We start from the raw sequence: 12,859 nt of genomic DNA on the forward strand, positions 1-12,859 counted from the left end.
CTTCATTTACAAATTAGAAATGGAATTCTATTAATTATCAAACTGATCGACTTTTTTATATACAGATGTGTAGTTTGACTTATATTTAAAATTATTTTTTGTATTAACTAGTCACAACCGTAACTTCTTTAATGAATAAAATAAAATCTATTTCTTATAATATATATATATAAACGTGACACCAACATCTATATAAATTAGTGAAAACATTTTGGACGTATATCTTATACAAGAATCGATACTCATAATTGGTAGCATGTCATTTCGAGTATATTTCAATGCTTTTGTACGTTGAGGCATCATTTTCTATTTATCTTATTTGGAGCCAGCTTGGAGCCGTAGAGCATAACATCATCTTGAACTTTGTGCAATAATAAATATATATAAATATGTTATTCTATTCAATAATTTTATACTATATGTATGTTAAAAAAAATAAAAAATAAAAATAAGTGTATATAAGACGGCTGAAGAATTATATATATATATATATATATATATATATATATATATATATATGCCGCGCATGTTCCTGGCCAGCCTTTCACCACAAGCTATAACCTATATTTTTCATAATTAATGCCAGCTTATACTCATCATTCAAGCCAACATATAGTAACAGCACCGTGTATTTTATATACAGAAATACAGCAAAAAAGTACTTACTTTTATTGCAACATGAGCACCCGGCCACTTGCCAGTCTCATACCAAAACTCAACCAAACACGCCTCTTCCAAGCAAAGCAAAGAGTGTATTGTTTTCACCTACAACAATGGCTAACAAAACATCACCCATCTATCTATTCTAAAATGGCCGACCATTTTTTGTGACATGGATAAATATGAAAAATTATTAAGTAAATTCATTTGTTAAATTGTAATAAAATTGAAAAACACAAATTTTAAATAAAATTAGAGTAATATTAAACAGATGAATTATTATATATAGATAGCTAGAGCTCTATAATAAATGAGAGATGACATTCAAGAGTAACTTTACTTTCCCGTCCGCATCCTAATTATGGGTTGCGTCGGAAGTTGAAACACGCGGATACGTACCGACTCACCACGCCACAACGTGTTGAAAAGGTTCGCGCCGCCCATAAAGACAGCCTGCGAAAGTTCGCACAAACACAGCTTGGTCCGCTCTTTTTTATTCAACAAACAACCATGTCCAACTTACCTCAGCTGCCTACACATGTCCAGTTTCAATTGCACCATCGTAATTAATCTCCATTCTAGGACAGGTGTCGTATCCTGGCTTGTTGACTACGTACACCCTCTGTGTACCTTATCCTTGCAGAGGAAAAACACCGATTATTTGATTATGTGAGACAATATTCCAAGCTCCTGATCGTGGACTTTTACTATAAATACGAAGTACAATGTATGCAGAACAGACAGCAATCTTTAATCCTTTAACTTAAGATAACTCTCTCCTCTCCATACTTTTGAGTCACCCTGCCTCTCTCAGCTTCTCCAATCTTCCCCGGAATACTCTGAACCCAAAACAGAAAAGAAAAGGATCAGTTTTCTTTCGTTCTTGAAGATGGGTTTTGCTCGGTTTCTCCAAGTTTTCATCATCTCCAGTCTCTTGGCCACCTCATGCTTAGCCCAGGCTCCGGTGCCTGCACCCACCGCCACGCCGCCCTCACCAGTCTCATCCCCGCCATCTCCAGCGCCGTCACCTAAAACGTCTCCGTCGCCGGCTCCGTCTCCGACCACCCCAGCCCCAGCTCCGACAACCCCTGCACCAGCTCCGACTACACCAGCACCAGCTCCGACTACACCAGCACCGACCCCAGCCCCTTCTTCGGCTCCCACTCCTTCGGAAAATTCTCCCTCATCCTCCTCGTCTCCTTCTCCCGCAACCTCAACGCCCCCTGCACCCTCTCCCCTGAGCCCCTCGACCGAGCCGGCGGCTTCTCCTGAGCCCCCCAGTGGTGCCTTCTCTCCTAGCAAAGCCGTTGTCGCTGGAACCGCTCTAGTTGCAACCTTCTTCGCCGTGGTTGTTCTGGCTTAGACTGGGTTCGGATCTGTCCACGTGGATGTTCAACGCTTTTAACTACGGATCTTCTTTTCTTATGGACAGTTGAGATCTATTGTTTTTTGTTTTCTTGATATTTATTATTATTGCCGTACGTGTTTGTTTCATTCAATATTGGGTTTGACGGAGGATGCATTTATATGGCGATGTGAATGATTATTTAGATATTTTCATTTCTTTGGTATTGACACGTGTAGCCCTTTGTAGATGAGTCGACTCGTGTAAATCAGTTTTCTAGTAGTTGAATAAAACAGTTTGTTATTCTTTTAGTCTCTAATCTGTTATATATTTGCAGCTTACAAATTTATTCTTCTCTTTGGTATAAATGCGTTGCGGTTGTTTTTTTAATTGGAAGATACCATTAAATTATCTCTCAACTTATAAACATGGCTATATGTGATTTTTTATTTTTATTTTATTAATATTTATAAATCATTTAAGATGACCTTAACATCCAAAACGGAATGGCATTATAATATAGAAGAGAATTCTCAATCGGTCACGGTCTGATAAGGCAGACCAATTCATTTTAAAGAAAGATTATCAAGCATTTACACGTAAAGCTGTAAATGAACAATGACAAGTTATTCGAATTCGACTTGATAAATAGGCCGTTCAAGATCAAAGAATTAGATTCAATTATTAGAAAATTACAACTTTTTTATCCAATTTTTCCAACTTTTATTTATTTATTTTTTTCATGTCGGTCGCAAGAACTTTTGTAATGAAAGAAGCACTCTATTATTGTTTGGAAAATAATTTATTCACAATAATTTTTATAATATTTTACATAATTATATTTTAAATGTAATGTATTTTTATAAAATATCTTATAAAAATAACATTATTTTATAAAATATCTTATAAAAATATCATTATTTCATGTGAAAATGTGTTGTGTATATATCATTTTCCAATTATAGGTTTGAAATAACGAAAGTCGTGTTATGATCATTTGCGTTAATTAGTGTCGATCAACACTATTAACCCAAAGTTGTTAATTCGGAAGCCGAGCACGTGGCAGGAAAAAAATAAAATAAAAAGGAAAGATAATGATTTGCACTGTTTATAAAACATTAATCATCCCTTACAATATTAAATATAATATTACTAAAACATATATTTTTAAGATGAAAATTAATGAGCCTACGTTTACTTACTTTAGCTGGCTACATTTAATTGGATCGTCAAAAAGATGTTCTGTTCAAGGCATAACGTTAGTCCAGCTATTCAAACAAGAATTCTACGTGCCACAGCTGATCATTATACTGTCATATCGGTCGATATAATGAAGTACTGTATATATATATATATATATATATATTGTCCATCAATCTTTAAATTTTTATTTAAAAATATAAAAGATGAACTAAAATTTAAATTTAAATTTCAGTAACTAAGAAATACTTTTATTATTCCTATAAGACTCTATAAAAGAGAAGCAATACAAAGAGGAATATCTAATTCAATGAGTACCTGATCAGTTATATCGATTTAGTGCATTCTTGGCAGGACAATGAGCCACCTTATTAGTATTTCTCTTAGTGTGTTTGACAGACCAGCACGCAAACTTGCTAAAAATCTTTTTCACACCAGATATTAACATCCCACTGCGATTCCAATGCTCTCATTTTCCATTTATTTCATTGACAACTTATAGTGCATCACCTTCAAGTACGACCTTTCTAAGACCAATCTCTAAGCCAAATAAAATGGATTGAAGAGCACCATAAGCCTCAGCAAGATGTGGATCAGGGAATAAAGTTCTATTCTTTCTCATTGATGCTATGATCTTGCATTCCCTATCACGGATAATAGTCTCAATTCCCACTTTGCAAAGGTCTTGCTGCCAACATACTATTTCAAATGAAGGAGGGACTCCTTCCCATAATGGTTTTGTGGAAATTGCCTCCTGGAAAGTATTCATGAGAGAGTACTCGAGCAGCTAGAGAGTGTGGATTCTGCACCAGTTTCCAGTATTGCTTAGCCAACATATATATCTAAGTTAAAATGCTCAGTCTCGTTTGTTTTCACAATTATTTTTATTTCATCTCATCTCATATAATCATTACAATTTTTTTAAATTTCCAAACAAAATAAAATAAACCATTCAACTTTTTTAAATCTCAAAATAAAAGTAATATTAAAAAAAATATATTATAATAATACTTTATTCAACTTTCAACTTTTATCTCAACTTATTTCATCTGTGAAAACAAACGAAGTTCAAATCTTTGAACCGAAACCCTCTTACTGCTTTGGCCTTTCCAATCTGGTGCCAAGGAAGCCAAAGAATTTCTTTCACTTGCTTTCTGATCCTACCATTTTACAATTTCTAATTGGATCAAATAATCGCAAAAATTAAAGAAATTATTCTAACTTCCTAAAAGCTCAAAAGTAGTTAGAGAAACCTCTGGGCCAGTTGAACAAAAGGTAGTGTCTGCACTCTCACGAACAATGAAACTTCAAAAGAAACTAGCAATGAAACTACGGTAAGTTTTATGAATCTGACAAATAATGAAAATAACATTAGAAATTACCGTGAAAAGAAGATGGTACCTTCTTGTAACACTCCATTCTCGTAGGTTAGGAGTGTCATATATTTTTCGTAAAAAAATAAACCCAATAAGAGATATCATATTTAATAACATGAAATTAGCATTTATTTCATAAAAGATTTGTCTAATAAAATATCTTCCAAAAACTTAATTGAATAAACTAAATAAATTTATGTCATAAAAGTAATTTTATTTTAGAAAGTCTGAAACTAAATTAACTGCTCCTTTTAATCTTGGCCTGCCTGCTCGTATTTATCATCCTCACCTAGGTGGTTAAAAGAGATGAAATAAACTAAAATGAGTGGAAGATTTAGCAAGAAATCTATCACAACATAAACATAATAAACATAAATTTTTCATAAAAGTTTTCATACTGAGAGCTTAAAATTCATGACTGCTCTTATGATGTGTATACTATGCATGAATGATTTATCTGAATTAACTGACTGATTTGACTGGCTAACACGTTTAACCCTGTATGCGAGGTTGTGCATCGGCCCCACATCCCGCGGCTGCAAGTGGAGCCGCTGATCGTATTCTGGCATATTATGGTGGACCACGCTTGAGTCCGTGGCTTGCATATCCACTCTGAAACTGAACTGTATTGGTACCATGCATCTGAATGACCACCTGATTAACTGATCTACTCTTATCTTATACTTGGACTTGAGATAGCTTACGTGTCTTATACACATGAGATGCATGACATAATACATACATAATTATAATTTCTGAATTTGAACATGATGCGGAATGACATGATCGTATGCTATGCTGAATAATATGTTTGCATATGACATGAGTGGTGCATAAAATAATGGCTGTTAATGAATTGGCTTAAATAATACTTATATATAAGCTGAACTATGATGATCCTAATTTGTGATCGAATTACTTACCTCGCAGTGCTATTTCCTGAATCTTACTCCATAGCCCGTCACCTATATAAAGTATTAAACGTCACTAAATCTGTCTAGGAAAGCATGTCCTAATATCCGACTTTATTTAAATTCGCACGGTAGAATATAATGAATAAATATTCTGTTTAATATAAAATCAATGAATGTTTATATCTTAAATTTAAATACTAATAACATATTTTAATTTAGTAGGAAATCGTATTGTATTTAAATATATTAACTCACAGTGGAAACTCATTTCATAAAAATAGATTTACTCCAGTTAAAGCATTCAAAATAAATTTAAACTCTTTATTATAAAATTTAATGAACTTTCACTATAAAATTTAATAATTAAAAACATAGATAATTTTATATAAATCATAGGATTTTTGGATTAACATAATTATTCAAATACGAAATCAACGTCGGGATAAGTTTTAAGCCCAACGTTGGTTGCCATGTGTTAAAGGATATGCAGGTAATTAAAATTAAAGATTACCCTTATCTTGCATAGTAACAATTTGCAATGAGAGAAAAAGAAACTTTAAATGACAATCTTGTAATTATAGGAAATAGGTTTGTACTTTTCCGAAGACCTAAAAGCATTTGTAATTCCAAGTGCAATGTCGAGGGGTTTACAATTTTGTGTTCAATAGAGTGTTCAAAAATTAGTTGTGGCAGCCATTTATTTGTCCAGATCTTAACACTTTTGCCATTTCCAATTTTCTAGAAAAGTCTCTCTTTAAGCAAAGGTCTTATTGCCAACATATTCTTTCAAATGAGAGAGTACTCGAGCAGCTAGAGAATGTGGATTCGGCACCAGTTTCCAGCATTGTTTAGCCAACATAGCTAAGTTAAAATGTTCTAAATCTCTTAACACAATCCCTCTTGCTGTTTTGGCCTTTCCCATCTAGTGCCAAGGAAGCCAAAGAATTTCTAATTGGATCAAATTAATAATCTCAAAAATTAAGAAAATTATTGTCTAAAAGCTCAAAAGTAGTGGGAGAAACGTTTGGGCCAGTTGAACAAAAATAATTAGTGGCTGCACTTTCACAAATAATGAAACTACAAGAAGTTTTATGAAACTCATGACAAATAATGAAAATAAAATTAGAAACTACCGCGGAAAGAAGATGGGTACGTAGCTTCCTTACAACGTAGAGAGTATACTAAAGTCAAAATTTGATAATTAAATGTATAGTCCAATTTATATAGAGATAAATACAAATCTTTGAAGTGAGCATGCATGACCCCCTCTCCTCTATATGTCCCTTTGCCATTAACGACAAGATTGTTGTTTATATTGACAATAACTTCTTGTGATGATCTTATCCATTAGTCCAATTATTTATGAGATTTGGATCTTAATAATCTGTGGAGGGACATCCCCCTCCTCTTCCTATAATTTGTTTTTTTAGTCGTACTAGACTTAAATAATAATCCAATAACCATAATCTTTAATGTTTTAGAATTGTCTTGAATTTATATAATGTCTTTTCCTTTGTTTGCTTATACAATTTTTTTTTAGTTTATATTTTGCTTTTAATATTTGCACTTTTTTGTTTTTTAAGGGTCTGTTTAGATATTTAGAATATCTCAGTTATATATTTGTAAATAGTAATAAAATAATTTAAATCAAAATGTTTTATTAAGTTTTAAAAATTAAATAAAAAAATTATAAAATTAATAAATTATTTATAATGCTTATTATGAATGTGAACAACGTTCCAATCATGTGCTTCTAAGAAAGCAATTAGATATTTATTCGAACGTGCATGGGACAACATCGATCCCATCAATGCTTGTACAGTATCATGATGGACTTCTTCTAGTTATGATTAAAATGACAAAATTATTACAAACTTCAAGAAGACGAAAAACAACAAACAATGATTATAGCTTTCATTTTGAAACAAATGGATATGACTAATAAATTTAAAATAATGATATATATAATAAATTATATAATATATTATATAATAATATTATAAAAGAGAGATATTTTTATAAAATTATATTATTTTTATAAGATATTTTATAAAACTATCTTTCATCTAATATATTGTTATATAAAATATTATATATAGATATTTTCTATAAATTTAAGTCCCATGTGACGATGTGTCGGTACGTGTAAAATAGTACTAGGAATTAAAGGTCAAACCCCTCTCTTAGTTTGGCTAATAGTAATAATGTAAAGACTCACCTAATCGTTTCATTCTTTAAATTGATACCATTTAAGTCATTCTTTAACGTGCTCTATTTAAAAATAAAATAATTTATATTATTAAGTGATAATATTTAATTTATAAGATTTAATTTTTTTTTTTTATAAAAATCAAATTACGTTGACATTATGAAAGTGTCCTCCCCATGACTTACAAATCTAACTTTTTTTTTTTTTCCTATGATCGAGTTATATTTTACGTGCACAATCAAACTATTTGTTTTTAACAAGTTTTACCTTATTCATGAACTACTTGATTAATTTATTATTTTCTTAATGTCCTTTAGAACATTTAAAAAAAAAAAAACATGTCCACTTTTTAAAAGAAATGACAACACAACTTTCGTGTTAATCTCGATCAAACCACCATAAATCAAGAACCAGCAAAGAGTTCATCCAAAGAATGAGATCAGTAGTGTTGGGACTTTCAACTCTCTCTCTCTCTCACACACACACACACTCATAGGCTGTTTGGATCCCAAGAAATTCGTGAACAAGCAAGATAAACAAGGCTACTACTGAAAAATGTCTAGAAACAGGGCATCGGTCGAGGATGAGAATGTGCCCTTACTGAAGGATTTAGCGCCAACGTCAGGCCGATCCGAAGATGGACAAGACAATCATCAAGACCATGATCTTGTGCTGATCAGGGTTTGGATTGAATCAAAGAAGCTGTGGCACATAGTGGGTCCTGCAATCTTCAGCCGCCTCGCCACCTACTCCATGTTCGTCATCACCCAGGCCTTTGCTGGCCACTTGGGTGACCTTGAGCTTGCCGCCATTTCCATTACCTATAATGTTGTCATTGGCTTCAACTTTGGCCTCTTGGTATCAATGACTCTTTCTCATAAAACATATGTATATAAGGATCTTGTTTGCATTCTGTGAAAAAACAGAAAGGAAACAAATAGTAAACGTTAAAACTGTTTGTGTTTTTGCTTTTTTATGGTTCTGGATTTTAACAGCTAGGTATGGCAAGTGCTTTAGAAACGCTATGCGGTCAAGCTTTTGGGGCAAAAGACTACCACATGATGGGTATATACTTGCAACGATCATGGATCGTTCTGTTTATAATATGCTGTGTCCTGCTCTTGCCTCTCTATCTCTTCGCCGCCCCGGTCTTGAAGCTTTTGGGGCAGCCTTCACATGTGGCTGATCTATCTGGGATCGTGTGCATGTGGGCAATACCGATTCATTTCAGCTTTGCATTTCAGTTCCCTCTGCAGAGGTTTTTGCAGAGCCAGCTCAAAACTGGAGTGATTGCGTTCGTATCTCTGGTGGCACTTTTGGTGCATGTGTTAATGTGTTGGCTATTTGTGCATAGACTTCAGCTCGGAGTTGTGGGAACTACCATTGTTTTGAACAATTCTTGGTGGGTTTATGGTGTTTGGGCTTCTTGGTTATACGGTCTTCGGTGGGTGTCGTCTTACTTGGACTGGCTTCTCCATTGATGCATTTTCTGGTCTCTGGGAGTTTGTCAAACTCTCAGCTACTTCTGGCGTCATGCTTTGGTCTCTTTCTCTCTCTCTCTCTCTCTGAACTATGGAAGTCTTGACATTCTTTGGTTCTTTTTAACGTCTTTTTGTTTTCATTCAAACTTGCAGCTTAGAGAATTGGTATTATAGAATACTTACACTGATGACTGGAAACATGAAGAATGCAGAGATTGCCGTGGATGCTTTGTCATTTTAGCATAAAATAACTGGGTATAAATAAACAAATTTTTTTCAATAAATTAGTTATGTAAATTAGATATTTGTTCATAAGAGACTTGCAGCATACATAAAACACGCGAAAGATAAATTTAACTTTGTTTAATATTTGTTATAAATGAATTAGTGATCATCATGTTTTGAAATAGAAAAAGTATATTCATAAGTCTGTATTAATGACACTCTACATTGCTGTTGTTGTGTCATGATTTAATTTGTAAGAAAAATTTATAAATTTAAATTTTGCAAATCAAATAATACTGACGCTACATCAATGATCATGTGAATGATGTGTTTTCTATGCCGACTTGTGAAGAAAATGACTTTCTAAAATAGGACACAATAATAGCTCAATTCACAAGGATAATGCATGGGATGAAATGTGATTTTCTCCATTGTTAATTAATTTTGGTATTTTTATACTATTTTTGTCGTTTGGCAGCATGTCCATAAGTGGTTGGGAGATGATGATTCCTCTTGGATTCTTTGCTGCAACCGGCTATGCTTGATTGATTACTTAATTTCTTGGTCTTTTCTTTCTCAAAAATAGTCATGTCCAAGCTGTCTTTTGGTGGAGTCTACATGATCATATGCCTGGGCCAGGGTACAAAAGATATGGTCCCTGTGTCTCTGGACTTTCAAACATTAATATTTCTGGATGTATGGCTGTACGTTGCACTTTTAATCTGATTGATGATCAATGTCCCCAATTAAGAAAAATGTAAAATCAGATTAAAAGTGGAAAAAAAAAAAAAACACGTGATTCATGCTCTCCATGAGTACTAATTAAATCTTTTGATGATGATGATGATGATGATGATATATATATATATATATAGAGAGAGAGAGAGAGAGAGAGAGAGAGTGAGGGTGGCAAATGAGCTTGGAGCTGGGAATGGAAAAGGAGCTAAACTTGCAACCAAAGTATCAGTGGTTACATCAATTATAATGGGTCTCTTCTTCTGGTTATTGATTTTGGTTTTCCAAAATAAGTTGGCCTTGATATTCTCTACAAGCAAACCCGTCCTAGAACAAGTGAAGAAGCTCTACGTCCTCTTAGCCTTCACAGTTCTTCTTAATAGTGTTCAACCAGTTCTCTCTGGTAATTATTATTTAATGCTAATTTCCTATATACCTAATTAATTAATTTCCATTATTAATTGATCCAACATGATTTGAACTGCATGCATGCTGATCTCATGAAAACTTACTGATCATTTTCATCACATGATCATCATCGTCGATCATGTGTTTTTCGTTAATTAGGCGTGGCTGTGGGATCGGGATGGCAATCATATGTTGTATACATCAACTTGGGTTGCTACTATCTTATTGGGATGCCTCTTGGGGTTCTCATGGAATGGGTCTTCGGTTTAGGAGTTATGGTATGTATGATATATGATGAATGTTATGCATCAGCTACTATTCACATTCACTCTTACACCCCACACTTATAATTTTTTTCATAACATCATATAAGAATGTTTTTAATAGAGTATACGTAAGGATATTTTTCATAAGATATTGAGACGTAATAATTATAAGCTCCAAGACATCAAAGATATCTAAACTAGTATGTGAATAAACGAACTTGTAACCATATTTTAAATTAAACACAAGTAGTGGCCGGCCTGCAGGTAATTTGGGCTGGAATGATTTTTGGTGGGACAGCAGTTCAAACCTTGATATTGGCCATCATTACTAGTGTCCGTTGTGACTGGGATTATAAAGAGGTACGTAATTAATTAAAAGACCCTTTAATTAATTGTATATATTCGCGCGTATTAAAGGCTATTTTTTTTTGGTTTATTGTGGTTTGAAATTAATGCAGGCAGAAAAGGCAGCCAAGCACCTAACCAAGTGGGCATCGGACATAAAGCAAGATCAAAACTAATGTTGTTGATCTAGAGACGACAACATTATACAAATTTATACAGATCGACATGCATATATATGTATATATATAGTCCCATTGCCATGAATTTGATCAGGACCTGCATGCCTGCATTAATTATAAAAACCGCCATCTTTGTTAGGTGTTAATGTTGGATGAAATTAATTAATACAAGAAACTACAACACGTAGTACGTACGTTTTGATCTTTTTGTTGATGATCTGCGTCCAACATGAGTAGGTAGTACTCCAATTAGCTGTATGATGATGATTATTTCTGTATTTATTTTATTTCCAAGACGTTCTAGCCAGCTAGGGTTATTATTGAGTGTGTTTTTAGCTGATCATCTGTATTATTTCAAGAGAATTCATGTCCAGTGATGATCATTTCTTGAATTATTTAATATCACTTAGAATGCAAGGCGGATTTCCTGCTTGTAATTATTATAATTAGACGTTGTAATTACTACTACTTTCATATATATATACATATATATATATATATATATAGTTTGGATAATTGCATGGTATTTATGCTTAATTTTCTTAATTCATGTTTTCTCTCTTTTCTTTCTACATTCTCAAGTTTGCTATTATCAAAGAGATCAAGAAAAGATTATTGTGCCTAGCTAGCTAGTAATATTGCAATCTTACGTACAATGAAATCGAATGTTGAGATCAGTACTACTGCATGCATGATATTGCATCAAATCATCATCATGTATTACAATCTTACAAGCTTATAATTGCTCCACCAACATTCGATTTGATATCGAAATGGGTACATAATGGTGTATTCTGTTTTTTTTTTTTTTTTTTTTTTTTTTTTTTTCAGTTTGTGTATTTTTTTTAAAAAAAAAAAACACAATACTAAAAAATAAACAAATAAAAATACTATAAAAAAAAACACTATCGATTGTAAAAATAATAGGTATACTTTGTATTTTCCATTCAAATTCGAAGAGGCTGATAACTATGAGTTAAATGGAAAAAAAAATTAAAAAAAAAAAAAAAAATCAGTGATGTATAGGATACTCGCACGTAAAACATTATATATAAACACATGCAAACCATTAATATTTTAACTCTGTGTTTTGTATATGAATTAGTCTGCATTTTTTAAAATAGGACATCATTATTCTCTTCACAAGGGTATATATAATTCCAGTCCTATATTCAATATCCATGCATTAATGTTTATAACTTAATAATCTTTTAGATAATTACAATTTATTCCTTTTAAATACTGCCACATATTTTAACTTAGAATTGAAATGTAATCATTTTCTCAGTTTTGATATGTGTACTTCAATTATTTTTAGGTCTCGTTTGGGTTGCAAGATTCAGTTGAGATCAATTCAGTTCAATCTAATTTTAAATTAAATCTAACATTTAAACATCTAATTCTTAAATTATTAAATTCATCACAACTCAAAACCTCTTTATACTTTTTAATACTTGGGTATACATGCACGATTAAATACTTTTTAATTTCTGGGTGTTTTTTTTTCCAAAAATAA

General features: G+C 32.6%; 1 protein-coding gene and 1 pseudogene across 1 annotated transcript; both read left to right on the forward strand.

Moving 5' to 3' along the window:
• Nucleotides 1-1,374: 1,374 nt before the first annotated feature.
• Nucleotides 1,375-2,324, forward strand: LOC121247018 (classical arabinogalactan protein 4-like). The gene is made up of 2 exons (XM_041145349.1): nucleotides 1,375-1,678; nucleotides 1,709-2,324. Exons 1-2 carry the CDS (start codon nucleotides 1,550-1,552, stop codon nucleotides 2,021-2,023), a joined length of 444 nt encoding a protein of 147 aa, XP_041001283.1. The 5' UTR covers nucleotides 1,375-1,549; the 3' UTR covers nucleotides 2,024-2,324.
• A 5,935-nt stretch (nucleotides 2,325-8,259) lies between these two features.
• LOC121246542 lies at nucleotides 8,260-11,340 on the forward strand (annotated as a pseudogene).
• Nucleotides 11,341-12,859: the final 1,519 nt, after the last annotated feature.

The sequence above is a fragment of the Juglans microcarpa x Juglans regia genome, chromosome 1S (assembly GCF_004785595.1).
Source record: "Juglans microcarpa x Juglans regia isolate MS1-56 chromosome 1S, Jm3101_v1.0, whole genome shotgun sequence".
Lineage (NCBI taxonomy): Eukaryota > Viridiplantae > Streptophyta > Magnoliopsida > Fagales > Juglandaceae > Juglans > Juglans microcarpa x Juglans regia.